We start from the raw sequence: 25,428 nt of genomic DNA on the forward strand, positions 1-25,428 counted from the left end.
CTAGAGCAGGTGCAGGAAGCTGTGGTCTGGGTGTCAGGGCATCACTGAATTGAAGGATGAACGACCCCGAGGCAGCCACTGTCCAGTGCTCTTCTTTTTCTTTAAGATTTATTTTATTTATTTATGCATACAAGAGCTGGGGTATAGGCCAGAGGTGTGGGGGGGTGAGTGGATTCTCCAGAGACAGTGGGGAACAGAGCAGGCAGATCCAATGAAATACACTGCTGAGGGGAGCAGCGGGTAAGACACCATGTCTCGGTCTGCTGCACCATGTGGGTCAGCTCCCTGGCCAGGGATCAAAATCATGCAGCAGCAGCTGATAGCTTCATAATGCCTAGTCTTAATCCCTTGTGCCACAAGGGATGCCCCCAGTGGTCTCATTTTGCAGACAGGCCAATAAAGCCCAGAGATGGGGCGGCTCACTCACATCATGCAGGGATAGAGGGCAGAGCTGGGTCAGCTTTCAGCACTCCTGATCACATTTAAGGGTGCTGAGCCCCTACCCATGTCTGAGTCTGGGAGGGCAGGGTGGGGTAGGGCTCAGGAATGGGGACAAGAACAGAGGAATGGGGGTGCTAAGCAACCAGTAGGAGCTGACAGACACTGCTAATGACCGCCCCACCCCTCCCTCTTGCCCCCAGCCCCCAGAGAGGGGCCTCAGGCTTTATGTGTGGCACGAACTCCATGTTGCTCAGCCTGCAGGCCAGTTTCCTCCCCATCAGCTGTCTTCAATCATATTTGTTAGACAGTTTCAAAGAGCCTTTTTCAGAGAGAAATTAGACTTGGGAGCTGGGTGAGGTATGGGTAGGGAATGAGTGGGCAAAGGGGGTGAAGTGAGGGTCAGGGTACATAGGTCCCATCTCAATAGCCAAAATCATGAGGTCAATTCTATTTCTGTCCTCGGAGCCCACGGGGAATAGAATATGGACACAATTGACCTGAAAAAATCATAGAAAGGTTTTTCTCTTCCCTGAATTATAGCAATAAGACAATTTAATGATGGCCATCAAGGCTGTGGTGATTGCCTCTCTTCCTTTTTTCTTGGAAAGGGAAAAGAATTAAGCTTCTATTTCAGCAGAAGGGAACAGGACCAGGTCAGAGAAGGCACATTTGAATGGGAAGCTGGGAGCATAGGAAGTCCTGGATTTATGCAACTGTGGACCTCAACATCCTCCACTCCACGGCCCGCCTGGTCCCTTTACCCTTCCCCATTAGCTCCCACACACGGCATCTCAGCCCTCAATTCTCCGACATTCCTCTCCAGCAAACCTGAGATGCAAGTCCTGGGCATTCTGCAGCCTGAGCAACCCTAGCCCTCCCACAGTCTGGATCCTTCCTCTTAACATGACTGCCCCCAGCAAGCCTGCCTGCAGGAGCCCACTTTGGCTGTATTGTGCAAGTGGGCCCAGTCTCACCTCCATGTGTCTGTTCAGGTACCCCCAGCCCTGGGGCCTCCTCAGCCAGGGCTGTCTCTTCCCAGGGAGGGCTCCTAATGCAGCCGCAGCCCAGCCCCTGTGCCTGACCTGGTCCTCCCTCCGTCTGGCCTCAGGACACCTCCAGGACCTGTCTGCTTACCAGGATGAACTCATTGGTCTACTGGCAGCTGATGCTTTTCCTCTGTGCCACCTCCTTCAGGGAGACATCAGAAAAGGTGGTGCCTGGGGAGAGTCCCAGATGCACAGGTATGTGTTGTCAGGGAGCAGGGGGGAGGGAGCCAGTGAGTTGTTGCAAGATGAGATTTATTCTTTCGGATCATAGTTATCATCTGACGTGTGTTCCACACTGCATTTAATGGAAAACCTAAGGCAGGGTTTACGCAGGCATTGAGGGACCCCATTAACCTTGCAAGTAAGGGATGGCATGCTGATATCATGACGCGGGGGCTCACCCACATTCAGGCGCTTGTTATCCAGACCCTCATGGCTTTCGCTGCTTACCCACCATCGCCTCTGGGCAGGTCCATTGGGAAGGAATTTGCTAGGCATGTTTCTTTTATTAATAAGCTCAGATTCTTTGTGGGGAATTAAAAAAAATCCTAAACAAAAGGACAGGTCCTAATACCTGTCACTTTACAAGTTTGTTGTGGGACTGATACACTGGAGAAATGGGAGGTAAAGCAACCTTCCCAAAGCCACTCAAGCAAATGCTGCAGAATCCCCAGAGGAACGAAAGGTCCCTGGAGTGTGTCTGAGTGGCCCGAGTTGGAATGGTGCCAACCCCCAAGGCAGGAATGGGGGGGTCTAATCCTGGTGGTCATCTTTCTGGATAAACTAGAACCGCGGCTTAGTGTCCCTGGACCTCAGCTGCTCATCTGCGGAGCTCGGAGCATGTTCTGCGTGCAAGCGTATCACCGTGCATGAGATACCCCAGATGTCCCAAGAGAACCCACCCCAGGTGTCCTTTGATAAGAGAGTCTTCTCTCCTGGGATCAAGTGTTCTTTCTGGGAGGAAGGGTGCCCCCACTCCAAGAATAACCGCACCACTGCTCCCCCAGACATTGAGCCCTTGACTCCTTTTGGTGACCCTACTGCTGGGATTGTGGGTGAGCTGGGAAGGAAGCTGCGGCCCCTTACAATCTCAGCCAGGCCCTAAGCAGGGGGTGGGGCCGCAGGAAAACTGTATAATTGCCCCCCAAACTCTCACTTCTCTCCAACCAGTGCCAGAAGATTGAGGAGCAGGGCTCAATGCCAGTCCCCACCCCACACACACCCACTCACCCATCAGGCCTCATTTCCACTAATCTCCTGCCACAGTTGGCTGGGGGCAGGGTCTGCTCCCAGTCATTTGCGCGTCTTTACTGCCCAAAATAGCAGTGAAGGAGCCTCACGTGTGAAGAGCTTCCAAATGAGCCTCTTAGCCTCTGCATGAAGGGGAGAGATTTCACCCCAGTGGGGAAGGGGAGGTGGCTAAAGTGACCCAGATGATTTCCCATTCTTCGCTGAGTCCTGTATAACTTATTTGAGGGGGCCACAAATATTAGGGGGCCAGGGGCAAAATTGTTTTAGTTCTACTTTCTTGATGACGGCAACTACAAGCTCCTTAGCTTTATACATTTAACACACATTTATTAAGGCCCCGTTATGCACAAGGCACTGTTTCAAGCACTCTGATTCAGGGATGCTCTGGCATCACCCCAGGAGAGCTCAGTCCAGTGGGGCTGCCGAGGCAGCCCACAGAGAGCCAGGCACCAAGCTCAGCGGTCAGCAAATACTTCAGTTTTATTTCCAAGTTGCACCTTATTTTCTTCTGAAAAGAAGAATTAATATAAAAGAGATTTAAGAGAATTCTGGAACACTTTCGAAACCAAAGTGATGTGGCAGCAGGGAGGAGCAAATGATCCAAGCCTCCACACCAAGATGCAGGCGCCCTGGCCCCTGCCATGCACGCGGAGCTTCCGGATGAGAAGGCGAGGAAGAGGGTGTGAGGAGGGGTTCCCAAGCAGGCTGCCAGGGGCCGTCTTGGGCAGCTTCTCTGTGGCTCTGTCCTAGGCCTGGGGCTGCAACGCCAGGCCCTCCGCCGCCCCTGGGAGCAGAGCCCGAGCTGCGAGGAGAGGAAGCCGGCTGGTGCTGGGCCGAACCCCCGCGGAGCCCCGCTGTGCCCACCTCCAGCGAGCCCCGCCGTGACCCAGCAACCCGGCCTGTGTGCCCCCGGCAGCCGCCAGATCCCCGCGCCCCGGGGCGCGGTGCTGGTGCAGCGGGAGAAGGATCTGTCCACCTACAACTGGAACTCCTTCGGCCTGCGCTATGGCAAGCGGCAGGCGGTTCCGGAGGCAGAGGGGCGGGGATGCCAGGCCGTGAACTCCAAACCCCTGAAGAGGGCTCCCAGCCTGCGGGGCTGAGGCCTGGAGCAGGGGATGGGGGCTGGAGTTCTGTCCAGAATCAATAAAGGAAATGTGCCGACTCACCCGGTGTGATTTGTGGCTGATTTTGCCATTGCTGCTAACAGCTCGTTCCCCTTCTTTCCTCAGCTGGATCTTTAGCAGGTCTCAGGTGACTTAGCTTATCAAATCTGTGCTTCTCAGACCAGCTGTGGTGAAGGACCAGGCAGTTTCTCCCCAATTCTGGGCGAGCAGGACATTTACACACACATACAAACAAATCACTGCAAATATTTAAAGATAACTGAAAAGAAGCCCAATGGGAAGGGACTGAGCGGTCCCCCGGCGCCCCCCCCAAGCCCCCCCCCACCGCAGAGCAGCCATTTGGCTGGCGCGGACCAATGTCAGCCCCTTCCCCTTGCCCAGGGGAGTTTGCTGGCAAGTGGAGGTGGTTGGTGATGCCAGCCACTGCCCTGCCCGCTGTGCATCTCCCCAGCCTACAGAGGCACCTCTGCTGGGCAGCTTGGCCCCAAGCTCTAGTCTGCCTGCAAGGGATGTCCCCATCTGAGAAGCCCTTGCTGGGTCTAGCACTTTTCATGTGTCACTTCCCTGTGTCCTTGTTGTAACAGCCCAGGGTTATGTCCAACCTCACTGGGAGAATCCTGAGGTTCCCAAAGCTCAAAAGCTCACACCAGGCACACAGCCAATGAGTAGCAAGTCTCATCAGACTTGCCGGCCCACCCACATTTCTACCCTTGAAATATACCAGGCTCTCAGATCATCCATGTGGCTGGGAAGCCAGGGTTGGGCCCCACCACCACCTCATGAAGCCCCACAGTGTTCCACCCGTTAAAAAGCCAGGACTTGCACCAGAGCCTGGCCCCCACCACTGCCCTGTCTACTGGAGCAGGGTCTCCGTCTGAGTCAGCCATGGTGGATCTCGGGAAAAGGTGAGCTGCCTGGTAGGGACATTGGTGGAGGTCCCAGGAACTGGGGAGCTGGGGTTGTATAGGAAGATAGCATATCCACAAGAAACACCAGCCCTATTTCATAGCCTCAGGATGCCCTTCCCTGCCCAGTCTGGAATGGAAATGTTCTTCCCTGGAAGGGTTGGGGGCCCACCACCAACCTGTGAAACCCCATAGTGTTCCACCCGCTAAAACACCAGGACTGCAGGATGGAGGCAGGACCTTGTTGCTATGGCAACAAGATAAGCTGCCTTGGGAACACTGCAACCTGCCCCATCTATACTTCTACCCTTGAAATCTGCCAGGCTCTCAAATCATCTTTGTGGCTAGGAGGTCAGGACACAGCATACATGATGGGGTGATGCCATGGATATTTGGAAGGACACGCATCCTCCAAACTCCCTAGGGTGTATCTCTGTACCTCTGCGAGAGGAATCACAACTTCAGCGCTTATGCTGTTAAGTGAACTGTTCTCCCACCTCCCGGACCATTCTTGCCCCAGATGAGACTGGGTAGGAAGAGGCTGGTGGGACTCTGAAAGCTGGTGTATGCCAACTTATTTTACAAAATTCCCTAATTCCCTGTGACTCCCTCTATTTTTCTCACAGTCTTATGAGAATTTTGCATCCAAGAAACAAGTAATGGGTGTTATAAACACAGGAATAATCAAGGAATCAGAAAGGGCCTTTGAAGCTTACAAATATAGGAGAATTTTTTTTTTAACTTTCTACAACTTTTTTTTTTTTTAAAGATTCATTTATTTATTTATACATGCACTGGGTACAGTCAGAAGCACGGGAGGGTGAGAGAATTCACCAGAGCCAGAGCAGGGAGCAGAGCAGGCAGAAAGACCGAAGTACACTGCTGAGGGGAGCAGCGGGCGGCAGGAGAGGTCTGCGCGCCATGTGGGACCCTCCTCCAGTGGCCGGGGAGCAGTTGGGTATCAAACCGGCACTGCAGAGGCTGCGGGCAGCTTTGTGACCCAGCGCTCAACGGCTGCACCACTGGGGAGGCCCTCTACAACTTTTTAAATTAAAATATAACTTCATGTCAGTATACAGTGATCCACCTCATTTCTTTTTTTGGTTAGACTTTATTTTTTACAGTTTTTTTCTTATTTTATATATTTTTTACATCATTTTTCATTTTTGCACAAAGTATGCATTTTCATCTTGGTTATAGTCCCCGTAAAATTCCTACCACCCTTGTTTTGATCCTACTCCCTTCTCCCCCCCTGTAGTGTATCTCTGGTTTATATTTGCTATAGGAGAAATTTTTAAAAAAAGATTTATTTAGGCACACATGAGCTGGGGTACAGGCCAGAGACATGGGGGTGAGAGGATTCACCAGAGACAGAGTGGGGAACAGAACAGGCAGACTGACTGAAACACGCTGCTGAGGGTAGCAGCGGGCTTTGCCATGTATGTTTCTCTCTGGCTGGGTGTGGATCAAACTCGTGCTGCAGAGGCTGCGAATTGCTTCATAGTGTGGTGCTTAACCCCTTGCGCCACCAGGGAGGCCCTATAGGAGAAATTTTTTGAAAAGAATTATGAGTTGGAACAAAGTTAAGGAAATCTCCTAGAAGGTAAAACAAAAAGGAATCGGGAGATAAAATACAAGAAAATTAGATAAAACCAGAAGGTGGATCCTTCAGCCCTCCCTCCCTCCCTTCCTCTTCCTTTCCTATTATTTTTTATCAGAAAAATAAATGTTCTCATTAAAACAAATACAAAAACCAATAGTACTAGAGGTTAATATGGGCTCCAGAAGAAAGCAAAGAGAGAAGAAATGACCAGAGAATGAATGTAGGATGGACCCAGATTTCCAGGTGGAGGCCATGCAAGGAGAGCCTAGCTCACAAGTGGCAAAAAAGCCAGTTCGGGGGTGGGGGTGGGGGGTGGAGGGTGGAGAGAAGGTGGAGAAAATCCCTAGAGATAGAACCGCAGGAGAATCAGGAATCCAAATGGCACCAGACTCAAAAATCAGAAGATATTGTAAAAACAACTTCGAAGTTAGGAGGGAATAGGCTGCAACCTGAAATTCTATTTACAGTCAACTATTAAAAGTAAGGTCAAATGAAACCTTTTAGACATGCTAGGCAGAGAAAAGTTTGCTTCTCCTCCTGCCTTTCTCAGCAAACTCTAGAAAAGAGTGCTGTACAAAGGTGTAAACTGAGAAGGAGGAATTCCCAAGCCCGGCTGCGGAGAGCCACAGAGGAGAGCAGCAGAGGGATACCCAGACAACCCCAGCAGAAAGAGAAGCAGGGAGCTCCCCAGAGAAAACCCCACTACCTCACCTGGGCCTCACCCCAGGGGGAAAGGGGTTTCGAAGCACCTAGGCAGAACAGATAGGATCACAGACACACAAGAAATGGTGAAAGCAGGGTGTGGGGGCAACGATGAACTTAATGCAAATTAAAAAATTATACAAGACAGGTAAGTTCATCTTAATGTACAGCGAACAACAATGTTATGATAATAATGCAAATACTCTGGCTTTGCTACAATGGGAGGGACAGAGTATAAAAGAAAGAAATTCTCGGGCCTCCCCTGGTGGCACAGGCGGTTGAGCACTGCGCTGTGAAGCTGTCTGCAGCCTCTGCATCGCTGGTTTGATCCCCACCGGTAGGCGAGGGTCCCACATGGCGAGCAGACCTCTCCTGTCTCGCCCGCTGCTCCCCTCAGCAGTGTATTTCGTCAGTCTGCCTGTTCTGTTCCCCGCTCTGTCTCTGGTGAATCCTCTCACCCTCCCATGCATCTGGCCTGTACCCTGGTTCTTACACAAATAAATAAATCTTTCAAAAAAAAAAAAAAGAGGCTTTTAAAAAAAAAATGAAATTCTCATCTGCCATAAAAAGATCAATAAACAATATATAAAGCTGAAACTTAAGAATGGTTGTGTAAGGGCCTCCCTTGTGGTGCAAGGGGTTGCGCACTGCACTATGAAGCAATCTGCAGTCTCTGTAGTACGAATTCGATCCCCAGCTGGCCAGGGAGCAACCCACATGGCGCAGCAGACCTCTCCTGTCTCGCTCGCTGCTCCCCTCAGCAGTGTACTTCGGTCAGTCTGCCTATTCTGTTCCCCACTCTGTCTCTGGTGAATCCTCTCACCCCCGCACCTCTGACCTGTACCCCAGCTCTTGTGTGCATAAATAAATAAATCTTTAAAAAATAAAAAGAATAGTGGTGTGGCCTTAGGACTGAGGATGACCGACAAGAGTGAGAGTCAAGCAGCCGGAAGGCGGCATCTGCAGGAACAGGGCTGGAGGCTGGGGCAGGACTGGGGGACCACCGGCTTTCATTAGAAGCCTGTAGTGCTATTGTTTTGTTTTGTTTTGTTTTTTAATGAGAACATTTATTTTTCTGATAAAAAATAATAGGAAAGGAAGAGGAAGGGAGGGAGGGAGGGCTGGAGGATCCACCTTCTGGGAAATGTGACAGCTCTACAGCCAGTGGTTAGGACTCGCTAACCCTTTGCCCCCTGCACCCCCCAGACACCCCATTCAGCTGCTCACTGTCTCATCCTCCTCTGGAAAAGGGACCTTTGAGTTGAAGCTTTTTTGACAATGAAACTGACCTCTGGTGCCTTTTGGGGAAAAGCAGCTTATTAAATGCCGGGCCTCTGCTGGGTGATGCTTTTTTTAGGTTTGAAAAATACTTCATGTGTTGCAAGTTGCTGTTGATTTGTTCCTTCTGTTTCCGTGTCTCATGGAAGATAGCTCCACATGTGAGGAATCCGGGATCTCCTCGGCAGAGTTGCCACCCCCTTCAGAGCAGAGCCCCATGGGGCCAGGTTGCCTCTCCCTCCGGGTCTTCTGTCACCTGTGGTTGGGTCCCAGCAGGTGCTGCAGTATGTCCTGTCTGGGCCTGGTAACAGGACGAATGTCGCTCTGTGCGCTGGTGTTTCCCAGCTCTGTCTCCCAGGCATCCTGACATGAGGACAGCTGGGGGAGCACAGGTTGAGTTCCGTTTTCTGGAGGCACAGTGATGGCCCTCAAACTGCAGTGTCTATGAACAATAATATATACTCAGAAGAGAAGAGAAGAGAGCCACAGGCAGCAAGCACGTGTTAGAGATGCTAATGAGGCCTCTGCGCTGCTGCTCTGGTCTCTGCACTCCCTGAGTCCTGGTTTTCTGTGAAAGCCCATCCTTGAGGCTGAGTATCTGTAAACCCCAACCTTGTCCCAGGCGCTAGATTAAAGTGGGGGTGACACTCTTAGCACAGAGGACCCTGGCCCCCTGCTCCCACGGGGCTGGGTATTTCTCATGCAGGCAGACCTCTTTCACCAGACTATCCCCATGTGCCCCATCCCCTCTACCAGCCTCCCCATACACCAGGTCCCTGCAGCCCCCATCCCCCCCATGGTGTGAGGGGCCTTCAATCTTCCCAGGTCACCACTTCAATGGGCCTCCGATTGGGATTACCCCAATCTTGGGGATGAATTTCTGTTCTTCCAAGGTCCCTGAACAAACAGCCAAGGATGCTGGGTTCTCCCCACCCCTGCCCCCATGCCGAGGCTCTCCCTGTGCTACTCCAGCGCAGTCCCCAGAACCCACCCACACAGGCAGCCTGGCTGCTTATTAAACGCCATGCCATCCGGGCTTCCCTCCTCAAGGCCCCAGCTGCTCATCGTGGCTGAATTTCAGTGCCCCTCTCTGATTAAAACATTCCTCTGAGGAGCCAGCTGGGGCCTTCCAGGAATGGGAGCAGAGCGTAATGGGGGACGGACAGAAATAAAGACCCGCTTCCCTGTTTGCTTTGCTACACAGAAGCAGGGCTGGCCCTTGTTGGTCTCCCAGACGAAGCCTAGGCCACTCCACATTCTGCTTCCACCGCCTTCCCCAGAGCAGCGCCGAGGCCACTACACCAGCGACGCCCCACAACCCACACGGGGCTCAAGCAACACAAATCAGGCTCTCCGTGCTCCCCGCCTTCTCTCCCCAATGCCTGACCTGCACCTAGTGCCCCGGCCTTCCCATGACAGTCTCCTTGGTGTGGTTATCATGGAGCGACTGGGATCTGGGGCCATTGTCAGAGAAGTCCTGAGCATATCCCCTGAGGAGATTCCCAGAGCTCCTAGCCACCGCCCCCCACCGAGGCCCCTGGCCTCTGCGTACACTCAGCTGTGGATCTGAAGAGAGAGGAAAGGGGCCGAACTCCGCGTGGATTCACGTGGGTTTGTGCGGCCCCGGACCGTGTTGCATGAGGCTGCCCACTGGGAAGTGCAGGTACCCCGCGGCCGCTCTCCTGGCCCTGAGCCACTGGCTGATCTCAACAGTGAGGTGACGCAGTCTGGGGCCAGAGCCTGGGAAGCTTTGTAAGAAAAACCAAGCCCCTGGGCTGACAGGGCCAGGGAGATGACCTGATAAGCCCCACTCCACCTCCTTCCCACAGTGGGTCAGGGAGCGGACATGCATGGGGGTTCCACTTCCTGCTTGGACTACCAGTGTAAATGGTAGAGCAACAGATCAGGCCGCCTGCAGAGAGTCAGGACCCCCAGATCCTTAACATGTCACCCCAGTCCGGAGCGTCCCGCCTGGCAGGTCACCCCTCCTGCTGGAGCGCTGGCTGCGGGATGGTTCCTCGGCAGACAGCACTAAGCCCAGTTCCTCCAGCCACCCTCACCGGTCTCTGTTCTGCGCTGTGTGCTGTGGTGCTGGACTGTGGGTTCAGTTCTGCTCTCCCTGGGCGTTGCCCAAGGGCTTGTGACCCCCAGGGTGGACCTTCCCAGGACACTTGAGCACGACCTCGGGCCGTTTTCCAGATCCTCACTCATCACCGCTGCTGTGGCTGCAAATGCCCTGCCCGGACCCGGTGCCTTGTCCACCTCCTGTCTCAGGATCCAGGGTCCACAGGGGCTGAGAAGGGGGCTAAGCTGAGCCTGGAAATGAGCAGGAATGGCCGCCCTTCTCTGGTCCCAGGGCTGGGGCCAAATGGAGAAAGGAGAGAGACTGGTCTTTCTGGACCCTATGACCGTTTCTGAGTCCTTGCCTGGCCTCTGGGACCTGCGACTCTGGTCCATGACTGGGCTGAGCCTCACATTAAGCGTCTCTGCCATGCAGCGTTAGTCACACTGTGCATCACTACGGGTCTCGGGTCCCGCAGGAAGCCATTTTGGGGTAGGAGTGCCTAGGTCCACAGAGCGCCGGGCCAGCCCTGCCTTTGCCTTAGAAGGGGCCTGAGTTTTGACCTACAATATATGAGTCCTGGTGCACTTTGTGGGGTGTCTACGCTGCAGCTGGCCTCGGGCTTTAGAAAACGCCCTCTGCCCCACAAAAGAGCTCAGTGGGGTTGGCAGACACCCCCCCACCACCACCACCTATCCACCACCACTGCTCACATCCTTCTCTTCCTAATCCTCTGGCTCTGCCAGCCACCCCTGACACCCAGAGCCACAGAGAGCAACCAGGAGTCATAAGGTGGACTATCAGCTGGCTCCCCTAAGCTGCCCAGAGTCTTGGCATCCTCATCTCACAGTAGGGGGGAGAGACCCCCCCACACCCACCCCCACCCCCGCAAAGGCTCCCAGGAGAGGAAGTGCTTTGGATTAAAACACTTCACGCACACGGGTGCTTATCCACCGCACACTAATGCCGCCCCAGGCCGCCCCATCTCCCCACTGCTCACTCCCTGCCTTGCTCCCTCTCCTGCAGGGTTGGGGGAGAAGGGGCCTTGAGAGGGTGGGTGGTCAGTCACCCTCACTGGCTATTACAGGCCACCATCTTGTCAGGGGCTCCCAAGGGAAAGGAGCCTGCAGCCACTGTCCTGTGTGATGAAGGCCCCAGCAGTGAGGGCCTCAGGTGGGGAGAACTGAGATCCTGGGATGGGGCCCCCACCACTGACGCTGGACTCCCACCTGACATGGACCCACAGATGATGCAGGGGAGAGGCAAGCCTTGCTCTGCCACTGATCCTCACTCACTTACCCTGGGTCTTGGTTTCCTCCTGTGATTGAGGGATACTGGTTCCCACACTGACGACACGGGGAGAAGACCACCCCCTTCCTGACCTTTTGCCTTGGACCTTCCCCACACACACTGCTGTCACTACTAGATTTGCAGGTCCTGCCCTGTCATTTATCAAGTGGCTTCCAGCTTCCGGCCTCCCTGAGCCCCGCGCCTTCCAGCTGGCTGGATGACATCAGCACTCACGTAGACGGTGACCTGTCGGCACCCTGGTCTCACGGGTCCTTGAGTGCCCCCTTCCAGTGGCCCACTCTGCCCCACTGAGCCAACCACCTCACGCCCTGCTCTGGGTTTGTCATCACTTGTAATGGATCCACCTCCAACAAGTCTACCCCCGTGCCCAGCTCCGGACCAGCTCCTTGCCCTCCACTGACTGTCCCTGCCACTGCGTTCTTCTCCGTCCATGGGCCTCTGCTTCTTTCCAGCTCCTCCTTCCTGCCCTGGCCCAACGTCTCTCCTACCCCCACCTTCTCATCTAGCCTCTCCATCTGACAGTTTTGCGAGCCCCAGCTCCCTCTGTCCCCCTCTTGGGTCACCACATCTGGCATCAGACCCGGATGAAGTCGCACGTGCCTTGTCCCTGTACCCAGCAGTCAAGCGCACTGGGTGGCATGAGAGACAGAGAACAGGGCAGGGGGCTTGCTCACCAGCCATGGAGGGTCCTAATTCCTTAGCTACCCCAGGCAGGTTCTCCCCACTTAACGATCATTTCAAACCTTCTCTATTTCCCTCATGCCTCCAAACCCCTTCCCATGAACTCTCAGCGAGGTCCTTGCATACTACTTGTCCAAGATGACAGTCACCAAACAGAAAACCCCTCAGCTGACAAGCAATGAAGTTACCAACACCCTGCCTCCCGTCTCCTTTCTCCTGCTCCAGCTCACCCTGCCCTGGTCCTCCTGCACTCAGGAATCTCAAACTATTGACTAGCCCTTCATAACTCAAGCAAGTCCTGACTATGGCTTTAGATATTTTAGAATTCCGTCCCGGGATCAAAGGGAGGGATCAGGGCCTCCCTGGTGGCATAAGGGGTTGAGACGTAACCTTTGAAGCTGTGCACAGCCTCTGCAGCATGAGATTGATCCCCCAGTTGGCCAGCAACCCACATGGCGCAGCATGCCTCTCCTGGCTCGCCCACTGCTCCCCTCAGCAGTGTATTTCACTAGATCCCCCTGTTTTGCTCCCCACTCTGTCTCTGGTGAATCCTCTCACCCCCCCCACACACACACACCTCTGGCCTGTACCCCAGCTCTTGTTGTTCTGAGAATGAAATGCATTAAGCCACTTAGAATGGCGGCTAGTATATCATAAGCAGTCAATAAATATTAGCTCTTATTTTCTGCCCCTCTTGTCTCTTGCCCATGCCCCCTTGTCTCTCTGGCCACATTTGCTTTCTCCAGGCTTCTTATTCTCATCAGCTCCCTTGTCCACAGGGCCCACGCACATGCTGTTTTTGTCCAGACTTTCCTTCTTCCCTCCTTGCTGTGCACCACCTGCCATGCAACATGCAGGTCACAACTGAGTATAACTTCCTTGGGGAGACCCTCCTGGGGTTCCCTGCTGTGGTCATTATTTCCCTTTTTTTTTTTAAAGATTTATTTATTTATTTATACAAGCACTGGGTACAGTCAGAAGCACGGGAGGGTGAGAGGATTCACCAGAGCCAGAGAGGGGAACAGAACAGGCAGACTGGCGCAATACACTGCTGAGGGGAGCAGCGGGCGTGGCAGGGGAGGTCTGCGCGCCATGTGGGACCCTTGCTGGCAGCCGGGGATTGAACCGGCGCTGCAGACGGCTGCAGGCTGCAGGAGGCTTCGCAGCCCAGCGCTCAACCGCTGTGCCACCAGGGGAGGCCTTATTTCACATTTATGTTGGGATAACAATCTCTCTCTCCTCCAAGACCGCAAACGCCGCAAGAGCAGAAACTGCGTTTCTCTCTGTCACCTTTATCTCCAGCATGCGGAAACGTGTCTGACATATAATGAACACTCGAAGATTCTCCATGAGCGAAAGCCCCGAGGCCTAAAGAGAGCTTAACCCACAGTCATTCTGCCAGACAACACCGTTCCACTTGGAGGGGTTTTATTTTTATTTTTATTTTTTTTTTTTAGAGGCATGTTTTTATTTATTTATTTGTTTGTTTGTTTATACATGCACTGGGTATAGCCAGAAGCGTGGGAGGGTAAGAGAATTCACCAGAGCCAGAGTGGGGAGCGGAACAGGCAGAAGGACCGAAGTACACTGCTGAGGGGAGCAGTGGGCGGCAGGAGAGGTCTGCGCACCATGTGGGACCCTCCTCAGGTGGCCGGGGAGCAGCCGGGGATCGAACCGGCGCTGCAGAGGCTGCGGGCAGCTTCGCAACCCAGCGCTCAACCACTGCGCCACCGGGGAGGCTTGGAGGGGTTTTATACAGTGTTTCCCTGTCTCAAGTACTTCCGCCACTGCCAACCACAGTGGTTGAAAATTCTCCACTGTGGCCCATCATTTGATGAGGGGGTCATCATCTCAGCAATCCGAGCGCATCTGCCGGCCGCAAGGTGAGCGCCTCCATGGAATCTTCACTGCTCACAGCTGGGGCAGGCACAGAACTCAGAACCCCAGAGCAGCGAGTATCTGAGCAGAAAGGCAGACTAAACACCATCCAGCCATCTGCTGTAGCTACAGATTCGGAAACTGAAGCCCAGAGGGGAATGGAAGCAGCCCACAGAACACAGCAAGTTCATGGTCGTATCAGAACTAGAACCCAGTCACCTGAGAACAAGTCTGGGACTAGTTCACTAGTTCACTCATGTGCTAAGTATTAAGCACTACTCTGGGCGAGAGACATAAATACACATGTGTACACTCGTCAACAGCTGTCATAGGACAGTTGAGGTTTGTGCTCGCACAGACAGCCTCCCACGTGCGCTGGGGGAGCGCAGAGGAGAAAGCAACCAATTCTGGGCCGAATCAGGGCTCACTGCATGGAGGAGGTGGTATATCTGAAGTGAACCTTGAAGGAATGAGCACAAAGAAGCTGGAAGGAAAAGAAGTGGCACCCATCCTGAGGCTGAGGTGTGTGTTTGGGGACCACCCCAGGCAGCTTTAAACTACAGGAAAGAGGCAAGAAGACAAAAGGCCCAAAAGAAGTGAGGGTCAAGCAGAAGGAAGAGGAGGCTCTGGGAGGCCCTCAAGCTCCTTCTTCTGCGGGACATTCTCCAAACCAAGGACCACCCTTCCCTCCCGCCAACACCGAGCTCAGCGGAGGCCAGACACACGCCTGCCCTGACTCCCTGCCCCCAGGGAACCACACCAAGCGCTGCTGCTCTTCCAGGTGGCGGTGTCCTCCCCATGTGGAGCTGCTGCGGACTGAGGCTTGGAGGGAGGTGCATCAAGGGCCCGGGAAGAGTCCCGCAGGTTCCCGATGGGAACACTAAGCTGCAGCCCAGAGAAGCCAGGCAGGAAACAGTCAAGGTTAATACAGGAGATAGAGGTGCTTCAAGGACACAGGGGCCAAGTTTGGGGGTGCGGTTGGTAACTAGACTCTGAAGACTTCCCAGCCCTAGCGTTGTTGTTCCCGAGCAGAACCTATTTCTCATCAGCCTCCGCCTCCTGGGGTTGCAGGGCCAGGCCAAGACAGGGCTGCTGCTGGCGTCACTGGGCACACGGCTGCTTTCCCACAGCCCTGTGCTTGCGCCCCCGCTCCACATAGGAGACCTGGTCACCCTTCACCCACCTAGCTTGGTCCCTCCAGGGAATTTTTTACGGGTTGCCCTGCCGTCTGCCCCAGGTGATAAATCAGGGCAGAGCAGGATGCAAGACTCCTGCGTGGAGGATATAAAAGGAGAAAAGCCCTGAGAGGCACAGGCTTCGCGGCTCCCAGAGCAAGAAGGGCTGGGGCAGCATGGACCCATGGAGCAGAACGCCTCTCTATGGGCTCCTGCTGGTGCTCTGCAGCTCCTGCACCTTCAGTTTCCCCGCAGACACCAGCGCCTTCAGAAGGTAAATTGGGGTGCAGGGGCTCCCTCCTTCCTTCCACCCCAGCTTTCAGATATGTGATGCCCCCAGTCTTCATGACCAGCTGGGCTGGGAGTTGAGGTCCCATTCAGAGAAGTAAGGTGGCATGCCCATGGTCACAGGGCCCATCGTTCTACCAGTCTGGCCTGGAAGCCCTGCCTTTGGATCCCTGTCCAGAGCTTTTGATTCCTGACAGATCCCCGTTCTGGGGATCTTTAGTGGGGAACTAAAGGATGATAAAGAGCCACTTGCCCTCGGGGAGCTCACAAGCGGGGTATGAAGGATGTGGTCCATGAAGTCTACCAGTTGGAGGGTCTTGCTTTAGATTCTGCTCCACCAGCAGAACTACCTACCTCTGGAGCCATAGGTAACTTGACCTTTTCAGGTCTCATTTTTAAAACAGGCATAATAGCGGTACCTACTTCACGATGTGATTTGAAGATTTAATGAGATGACGACTGTAAAGCCCAGCCTCAATGCAGGGGTGTTGTAAGAGCCGAGCTGCTACTGACACTACAGGGTGGATAATCAGCAACATCAGAGCAAGGCAAAGGCAGCCCAGAGCAGGGAGGAGAAAGACGTAGCTGGTAGCCAAGGGTGCCCCCAGAAACAAGCCATTCATTAAGGCTGCAGAAGTGGGGAGGCTGGTGGGAGAGGGCCTTGGGAAAGCCTGCAAAATGCTTAGGATTTCGTAGGGCTTTTCCCATAGCTCATACTATCCTCTCCCAACCCAGCAGTCCCATTTTACAGATGAGGCCACTGAGGCTCTGGAGGTCACATGTAAGAGGCAGACGCTGCTCGTGCACTGGGCCTCTTGTTTCCAAAGCCTTTCCCCAGCTCTGAAGCCCCCGAGGGTAGCTGCTGGGTCGGGGCTGTGGGGTGAGAGCCTGGTGCTTATGCTGAGCAGAGCCCCCAGCCTAGGTCAAAGGCAGAGGGGAGTTAAAACAGTCTCTCTGTTCTCTCCAAAAAGAGAATAATTTTCATTCTTGGGGGCGGGGGGCCAGGTTTTGAAGCAGTCATGGGGTCTTGCCACCTGCTGTGTGTAGGGCATCACTGTGGGGATCTGAGCACAGGACCCCATTCTTGCGGGGCTTCCGCAACCTTTACATACATGAGGTACATTCAGCAAGAGCCAGAGGTTCTTGGAGGTAAGTACCGCCTGTAAACCATTTTCACAGAGGAGTTAGTGGGGCTCGGCAAAGACCGGAGAGGTTGGGTAAGTTGCGCAGGATCGCACAGGTACTCAGGGACTCCAATTTATCCCCACAACCTCTAAGCTTTCACTGCCAGATGGCACCAGCTCCATGAACCCCAGGCTGTGCAATGCTGACTATGAGCACCCTGGGGAAATAAAACAGGGGCCCCAGCAACAGTGAGGCCAGTGTTAAGTGGGGTTCATGAGGCAAGCTTCCAGAAGGTGGGGTGCATGCTAGGCTTTGAAGGGTGAAAGAGCTGGGTTGGGGGAGAGGAGAAAGAAGAGCGTGCACAGGCTGCTCAGAGTGAATAGTGGATAATGCACCCTCTTTAAGGTCAAGCCTTCTCTGTCCCCCCATTTTCCCATCTGTAAAATGGGAATAACATTACCTACTTCAACTTGGCTGGGAATGAATGATCATAATTGGAAAAGTATTTTGTAAGCTGAAAACTGTACTGTGGATGTGACAAGTCATTTCCATTAAAACCGTGCACTAACAGGCATGAAAGCTGTGCACATGTTCATGGGCATAATGGGCACATGAATGCATGGGCGTGGGCAGGCAAGAATAGCACAAGTGCAGGATGAGGAGTTGAGAAGAAAGAGGGGTTCTCCACAAACTGGGCTGCAGCCTTGGGAACCCCTGGAGGCCTCTCTTCCAGACCCCTGTCAACAGTATTCACGTCGGAGCCCAGGGCACTTTGTGAGAAACAGCCCAGACATACCACTGTGGATCACTTCTGAGTCCCCTTATTCCCGTGAATCTTCGTGTCTTATCTATAAGGAGAAGATGAAGACAGCTTGTTTGCAGAACGTTATGAGAGCTCCGTGGGGGCCGTGTACCGTGTTGGCACTCACTCCTGGCAGCTCAGCAGGCAGTGCATTTCCAGGACTCTTAATTCTGTTTCCTGGAGGTGGTAGAAAGGTGCCAGGACAGGAAGTGGAGGGGCTGGGACTTGGGCTCTGGAAGGCACACCACACCTTTCCTTGGAAAGGACACCCTCCCTGCCCATCCCAGCTCACCACTCTCCTCCATGCCCCCCAGCCAAACTGGGCGCTGTGCTTGGCGTCCTGCAGCCCAGGCCAGCAGCTGCTGCGGGCATCTGCTGCCACCTTCAGGGCCCACCTGGCACTGCCTCCTCCTGTCCGGCCTGAAGCGGTCTCTCCCAGCCTTCATCTCCTTGAAGGGGATGTCATTGCCTGTCTTGTCCCCTGTGGGAACTCCTTGAAGCTGCAACAATCTTTATATTTCTAACACCCAGCTGAGTGCAGGTGCAGAATAGGTGTTCAACATGTGATCTGGAATGGAGGAAGGAATGAATGCAGCAACAGGGATCAAAATCACAGCACTAGGAAGCTAGTGAGTTGTTTAATACCAGCGGGGGATTCAAGGAGGCATGTACATTCTCCCTCGGAGGCTTTAGGGGACAGGGGTGGTTCCTGAGCACCAGGGCTAATTTAGGGGTCGTGTATGAGTCGTGTCAGGAACCCTGCTGCCATCATTTCGGGGAAATACAGTGCTCCTCTTTTTTCTTTTTTTTTTTTGCCTCCATGCTGGGCCAGGATCTTCCTTAAGAAAATGCCCTCAGTCCGGGAAAGCCTGAAGGAGCGAGGAGTGGACGTGGCCAGACTGGGCGCCGAATGGAACCAGTTTGCCAAGACACTCTCCTTGGGCAACAGCACCTCCCCTGTGGTCCTCACCAACTACCTAGACGTGAGTGCCTTGACTCAGAGCCTGGCTTGGGTTAGGTTTGGAGCTTAGGCTCAGGTTCTGACCTCAAGCCAGGTGCTCCTGGCAGGCAGGAGAGGGGTGTGGCCTCAGTGGGGTTTCTGTGACCAGGCTTGGCTCGGCTTGGCAGCTTACTGCCTCGGCACTTCCTCAGGGGTCGGGGCACCTTCTTGCTTCAGGATCAGGATGTTTTGTTTTATTTTACCCTCTTGTCTCACTTTCTGGGAAGTCAGAAGATGGTGTTAATCCCTGCTGGAAAATGAAAGCCTGTGATCTATTTATCTCATTCAAGTGGCAACGGGGCTATGGGGAGAGGCCCCAAGATTCTGTGAGCTCCTCTAGCTGCCTCTGTCACCCCACAGACCCAGTACTATGGCGAGATCAGCATTGGCACCCCACCCCAGACCTTCAAAGTCATCTTTGACACAGGCTCTGCCAACCTCTGGGTCCCCTCCAGCAAGTGCAGCCCTCTCTACATGGCCTGTGGTGAGCCCCAAGCCCGCTGCCCGCACACCCAGCAGCCCTGCCCCATGCACTGCTAACCTCTTCCAGCCACCATCTGAGCTGCTTCCCTTCTGTCTCTGCTCTGCTGCCCCTGGGGGGGAGGTGCCCCCATTCCCCTGACATACCACCAAGATGATAAGCAAGCTCCAGGAGCCCCAGCCCACCTAGAGGGTCACCCCTCCCAAGACTGAGAAAGGACTAGAGTCTCAAAGCCATGCTAGGCCCTCGGGCTCTGCCCTCCTTAGTCAACAACCTCTTAGCGCGTGCTGATGATGAGATTGTTCTACCCAGCTCAGTGTTAGACATTACTTTAAAATACGTTGCTTGACACAAAATTCTCAGAGATACAGGAACCAAGAAACACAGTCCTTGATTGATGAAACACACCTTCCAAGTCTCTGACCTCTGGGCCACCCATTGCCCAGTGTCTAAGCCCTGAACCACACACACCTGCCTCTGAGACACCCCCCATGCTCCTCCCGCCCCCACTACCCCCCACCTGTGGCCTGGGCTCTCAGACAGATCCAAGCCTCTGTCCTCCTGCCAGAGATTCACAGCCCCTATGACTCCTCGGAATCCTCCACCTACATGGAGAACGGGACGGACTTCACCATCCGCTACGGATCCGGGCAGGTCAAGGGCTTCCTGAGCCAGGATGTGGTGACTGTAAGTGGGGCTGCCCCAGGTCATCTGACCCCCTGACAAGTGTCCCCAGACCTCCCTGCCACTCTACTAGGGGAATCCGCCTTGGAGCCGAGGCCCTGTGGCCCTTCGTTGCTGGGGGTGCAAAGCAGCAGTAACTGGGCAGACAAACTTGAGTTCCGGGTGATTTACAGAGGTTTCTACATCTAACTCAATATGTGGGATTTGTCCAGAGCCCCCGGGCTCCACTTGGGCTCTCCACCGGATATTGACTGATTCCCATAGCCGTCAGGGGTCAACGTGCTGTTGACATTTTGGGCAGCACATGTTTTAGGGCAAAGATTTTAAGGTCACATTGAGGTTAGAGTCTGGGATCAGGGTCAGGCTGGGCTTGGATGTTTTGTTAGGCCCGTGTCTGCCCTTTCCCCATCTGGGCTTTCTTCAGCCCCGGCTCTGTCAGGCCGAGGGCAGAGGCTCTCACGGAGCCGGAGCAGAGACCAGTGTGATCACTCGCCCCTTGTCTGTGAAATCGGAAAAAGGAGCAGGATGGTGGGCCCGGCTGTGCTGCAGAATCCTCAGCCCATGATGGGGGACCAGGCCCCAGCAGCTTTCACCTGCCCATGTGAAAGCTGGACCTATGGTGGGGGAGAGTAGGGGCGAAGGGGGCTCCTGGCACCCTTTTCCGTTACAGCTGGGCAGGACCACCTTTTCAGCCTCTGCCCCATCCAGTCACTGGGTAACCCCAGTTCTCTCTGGACCCCAAAGCCTAGATGCATATTAGGAAAAAAAGGATGTGTGTGGAGTTGATGAAATGGTCTTACCCCAAATTGCTGCAGTCTGGAACTGGACCCCCAGTGTGGAAGCCCAGACAAAACTCTGGCCAGTGACTTTGGCCTCCTGGGGTCCTTCCTCCCACAGGTGGGCGGGATCACGGTGACGCAGACGTTTGGCGAGGTCACGGAGCTGCCCCTCATACCCTTCATGCTCGCCAAGTTTGACGGGGTCCTGGGCATGGGCTTCCCTGCGCAGGCCGTCGGTGGGGTCACCCCAGTCTTTGACCACATCCTCTCCCAGGGGGTGTTAAAGGAGGATGTCTTCTCTGTCTACTACAGCAGGTGGGTCTGGGGCCTGCCAAGGTGGGGACTGGGGATGGAAGAACTGGGAGAGAAAGAGGGGAGTTGGGGGGAAGATTCTAATGTGTTCCTGACTAGATGGTATTCAATCCCTCTCTATAGTTGCGCTGCCCCCTACTTTAAATTTAAATTTAATTAAAATGAAATAAATAAGCTCTTAATTTTTTAGTCTCAGAAGCTGCATTTCAGTAGTTTGGCCTTCACATGACTACTGACCACTATGTGGAAGCTACTACTATCCTTCCACAGACCCCACCCTCATCACTATAGAAAGTTCTACTAGACAATGCTTTCTAGAACGAAAGGGGAATATGGGGTAGGGGTGCTGGGAAGAAAGGCATTGCCTCCACCTGGGTTCCTCCCTGTCAGGGGCTCCTCTCACATAGAGACAGCCAACTGCATTCATTCATTCATTCATTCACTCATTCAACAAGTTTTGGGCATTTATGTGCCAAGCATTGTGCAGGGTCTGGAGGTTCAGTACTGACAGTGGGCGAGACAGATGCCTGAAACCACGGAGCCTACAGCCTGGTGGGGAAGACAAACAGCACCACATGTGCAACTCCAGGGAGCCTAGGCTGAAGCCAGGAGGAACCTTGTGGCTCTAAGACAGCAGTTCAGTGGCTTTGGGGAGCCGTCGTCGGCTGCTGAGCAGGGTTGTGATCTGATCCAAGCCACTGGGCTTCAGAAGATGGCATGAGGTGGAGGCGAGGGCCTAAGGGTAAAGACCCAAGTCCAGTGGCCTCGAGGACACAGGAGTGGTTTGGAGTCCAGAGAAATCTCAGTGGTCAAATGGAGAGGAGTGTCTGGTTTGGTGAGAGAGGGAACTTTCAGGAAAGGTCACTATTGGGGCTCTGCAGCCTGGGGCCATGTGGGGAAGAGCTGTTTTAGAGGCTAGAAGGCCAGCAGTTCAGCCACAGGTGTGGGTGGCAGGAAGTGAAGGACAGGTGTAGGCTGCCTTGAGAAATTCAGCAGGGAAAGGAATGTCAGGTGCGTGCAGGCAGCCATGCGAGAGAACAGAGAAAAGAAAGGTGTTGTTAGATGCTAGTGAGTGGCTGAGTATGCTTGCAGGTGGAGGCAGAAGCCAATGGAAAGCCAGAAATGAAAATGTGGAAGAAAAGAGATCATTGAGGGCCCAGGAGCCTGGGGACCATGGAAGAGAGGAGGAGCCACCAAACAGGAAGAGGGGGGTAGTTGAGGAGATGGCCTGCCTCTTCCTTTTCCCTGGGATGAGCGGGAGGAAATGTCCAGAGATCAGGAAGTGTTGAGAGAGGGGCTGGGCAGAAATTGGACTGGCATATGCACATAGGTTCTGGGTTTGTAAAATGCAGTTTATTGCACTTGCACAAATAACAAATAACACATGTACATCTACTCAGCATGCTCACATGCCTATTATGAATGCTGGAAAATCACCTCTCTTTCTCTCTCTCTCTCTCACTCTCTCTCTCTCTCTCTCTATCACACACACACACACACACACACACACACACACACACTCTTTGGAGACCAGCCCTAAGGCTGACCCTGAGCTGTGGGAGGCAGTGTGCAGCACAGACAGGAGGAAAGTCAGGGGATCAGCTTTGGCTCCAGCCCCCTACTAGCCACCTGGGTGACTTCACCTCTTGGTGACTCCATAGCCTGAAAGGTAAAAAGGGTACACAGACCTACCCTGCCCAGAAACAGGCTGGTGAGGCACCCCTAAAACAAAGGCTTGCTTTCTGCTGTGTCTGTTTCTCTGCAGAAATTCCAAGTAAGGAGACAAGAGTCCCCACATGGCCTTGACCTTGCAGAGCACCTGGCCCAGAATCACAGGCCACCTGTCCAAGCCAGGCTCAGAGGGAGGCCCAAGTTCTCCACCCCTCCTTCCTGCTTGCCTCCTGCCCCCTCCCTGCCCTGCCCTGCCCACCCAACCCCACAGCTCCCCATAACCCCTCCCAGCACCTGCTCCACCCAGAGCGCAGACAGGGTGGGGCCAATTTGCATCTTGTTTGCATTCTGCTCTGGGTCCTTTCCAGGGGGTCTTACTGGGATGCTATATTGGGTACAGCTGGACTATTCTGGAGATGCCTCTGGTTGGGTTTGGGGAGGGGCAAGAAAGATATGTTCTGGGGCCTCAGATGGAGCTCCCAGCCTTGCCATCCACCTGGTCCTCCTCTTCCCCCATCCTGCCCCTGACCCAACATCCCTTGCGGCTGTGGCCACTGGGTCTTGGAGATTTCTGGTCTCCAAGACCCTCTAATGTTTCCCTTAGGAATTCCCACTTGCTGGGGGGAGAGATTGTGCTGGGAGGCAGCGACCCTCAGTATCACCAAGGGAATTTCCACTACGTGAGCGTGGGCAAGACTGGCTCCTGGCAGATCAAAATGAAAGGGTCAGGAACCTTCACCCTCCCCACGCACAACATCACTGCGGACCCTGGGGGGTGGGCTGGGAGGGCAGGGCCGCCCTCCTGTACCCCCTGTGCTGCAGCCACTTAAGACACAGACAGCATTTGTTCTGGGCCTACTGTGTCCAGGGACAGGGAACACGGAGGCCTGAGGAGCAGTGGGAGGGGCCCCCTAAAAGGAGCCGGAGTGTCACTCAGCCACATGCTGGGGAGGGGGCTGCACTTTTCCTCCCAGCTCATGCTTGGCGGGTCCTACAGTCCGCCATGGCCACCTGCATGACCTCCCTCAACCGCCCTCACTCAGGAAAGCTCTGCAGCCCTGTGGTGCTCATGTGCCTTTGTCTGACTTGACCTCTCCCAGGGTGTCTGTGAAATCGACCACCCTGCTCTGTGAGGAGGGCTGCGTGGCGGTGGTGGATACCGGCGCTTCCTACATCTCGGGTCCCACCAGCTCCCTGAGGCTGCTCATGGAGACCCTGGGGGCCAAGGAGTTGAGCACAGACGAAGTAAGAAGCTGGTGGTAGGAAAGGGGCCAGGGGAGGGGGGTAGACGTGTGGTCCAGGCCCTGAAATCATCCCCAGCATTGCCCTCCTCACCTCTCACACTCTTCACCCAAAGCATTTGGTCCCCTCCAGCAGAGGGCCTGGACCATGTCTCCCACACTCAGAGGCTCCCTTTCCCCTCCCCCCAGTATGTCGTGAACTGTAACCAGGTGCCCACACTCCCTGACATCTCCTTTCACCTCGGAGGCAGAGACTACACCCTCACCAGCGCGGACTATGTGTTACAGGTGAGTCTTGAGTCCACCCTGGGTGACAGGGAGGGAGGGTGGGCAGAGGCCCCCAAAAGGACAAGGCGTCATGCACAGATGACATGCGATACCAGCACCCCCCTTGGCTGTGAGAGTCACCTGGGGGGTTTTGCAACAACCCACACTTATTAAATAAGACCCTCTGTGGGTAGCACCTGGCATCAGAGTCTTCCAAATGCCCAGGTGATTCCAACGTGCAGCCAAACTTGGGGATCATTGTGCTCGCCCCTTATCTCCATGCTCTCATCAAATGCTCCTAGGATTGCTATGCTTTTCTCCTTTTTATGCTTGACAGACTTAGAAAAGTCAAATAACGAGTCTAGGAGCGGCAGCTCCTGAAGGCAGCGCTGTGCCAGATGCCTTGTTTCCTTGGTGTCCAGTACAGTACCTATATCCAAGAGGGCTCGAACCAAAGGGCCAGGATGCTCTGGGGCCCAGAATGCCTGGGGCCCAGGTGATAGGGTGGATGCTGTGGCTGCTGGGGTCAGACAAGGTGAAGGGAGATGGCTATGTGTGAGGAAAACTTCTTGCTTCCTGCCAGGACCCCTACAGTAACAGTGATCTATGTACCCTGGCCCTCCATGGCCTGGACGTCCCGCCACCCACTGGGCCTGCCTGGGTCCTGGGCGCCAGCTTCATCAGGAAGTTCTACACGGAGTTTGATCGACATAACAATCGTATTGGCTTTGCCTTAGCCCGCTGAGTCTGCTCGGTCCTTGCGCAGGGCCAGAGGACTCGGTGGGCCCATAGGGCCGTGTGTGTGTCCTCACGGAGTGGAGCTTCTCCCTAGCACTTGCCTTGTGCCCAGCACCAGTTCTTCCCTGCTTTGAGGACAAAGAGAATAAAGACTGTATGTTCACATGTCTATCGGGCCTGCCTTCACTCGGGTTTGAAACAGGGACCTGCTGTGTGTTCACGTACAGACAGGAACGTGACACTGAATGACATATTCCACGCTCACTGGCAGGCACAGGTTCCTGCGTGCAGGGGTGGTGACAGGGTTGGGGGTGGGGGAGTTGTTTACACAACCTTGGTGGGAAGTTTGCAAAGAGACAGCCCTGTACCCCCCGAAGCCCCTGAAGGGCCAGGCTAAGCCACAGTACGCCGTGGAAGCTCAGACTGCACTGTTGAACTGGGCAGCCCCTACCCATCCCACCTAGCCCTTTATACACGCGCAGCCTAAGGCATCACCTCCTAAACATGACACCACCTGGGGTCCAACTGATATTCTGGGGAAACTGAGACTCAGAGAATGAAGGCATTTTCCCAAAATGGCTGG

At 54.3% G+C, this 25,428-nt stretch overlaps 2 protein-coding genes across 4 annotated transcripts; both read left to right on the forward strand.

Moving 5' to 3' along the window:
- Positions 1-1,578: 1,578 nt before the first annotated feature.
- On the forward strand, positions 1,579-3,838 carry KISS1 (KiSS-1 metastasis suppressor). The gene is made up of 2 exons (XM_037497723.1): positions 1,579-1,682; positions 3,489-3,838. The coding sequence occupies exons 1-2, from the start codon at positions 1,580-1,582 to the stop codon at positions 3,836-3,838; spliced, it is 453 nt and encodes a 150-aa protein (XP_037353620.1). The 5' UTR covers position 1,579.
- An 11,464-nt stretch (positions 3,839-15,302) lies between these two features.
- REN (renin) lies at positions 15,303-25,028 on the forward strand. 3 transcript variants are annotated; one of them, XM_037497094.2, is made up of 10 exons: positions 15,303-15,731; positions 18,505-18,655; positions 19,033-19,156; positions 19,722-19,840; positions 20,735-20,931; positions 22,694-22,702; positions 23,204-23,323; positions 23,700-23,844; positions 24,030-24,128; positions 24,691-25,028. In XM_037497094.2, the coding sequence occupies exons 1-10, from the start codon at positions 15,634-15,636 to the stop codon at positions 24,850-24,852; spliced, it is 1,224 nt and encodes a 407-aa protein (XP_037352991.1). In that variant the 5' UTR covers positions 15,303-15,633; the 3' UTR covers positions 24,853-25,028. The 3 variants fall into 3 exon arrangements, with proteins under 3 accessions (XP_037352991.1, XP_037352992.1, XP_037352993.1); XM_037497095.2 differs by lacking the exon at positions 22,694-22,702; XM_037497096.2 differs by lacking the exons at positions 22,694-22,702; positions 23,204-23,323.
- The last annotated feature ends 400 nt before the right edge of the window (positions 25,029-25,428 follow it).

The sequence above is a fragment of the Talpa occidentalis genome, unplaced genomic scaffold (assembly GCF_014898055.3).
Source record: "Talpa occidentalis isolate TD23 unplaced genomic scaffold, MPIMG_talOcc4v2.1 talOcc4.8, whole genome shotgun sequence".
Classification (NCBI taxonomy): domain Eukaryota; kingdom Metazoa; phylum Chordata; class Mammalia; order Eulipotyphla; family Talpidae; genus Talpa; species Talpa occidentalis.

Bases quoted from the DNA above. Each gene is read 5' to 3' on its own strand.
- KISS1 (XM_037497723.1), top strand. From the start codon at position 1,580: ATGAACTCATTGGTCTACTGGCAGCTGATGCTTTTCCTCTGTGCCACC. The intron at 1,683-3,488 runs GTATGTGTTGTC...GCTCTGTCCTAG, and splicing joins GGAGAGTCCCAGATGCACAG to GCCTGGGGCTGCAACGCCAG.
- REN (XM_037497094.2), top strand. From the start codon at position 15,634: ATGGACCCATGGAGCAGAACGCCTCTCTATGGGCTCCTGCTGGTGCTC. The intron at 15,732-18,504 runs GTAAATTGGGGT...ATGCTGGGCCAG, and splicing joins GACACCAGCGCCTTCAGAAG to GATCTTCCTTAAGAAAATGC. The intron at 24,129-24,690 runs GTGAGTCTTGAG...GCTTCCTGCCAG, and splicing joins GCGCGGACTATGTGTTACAG to GACCCCTACAGTAACAGTGA.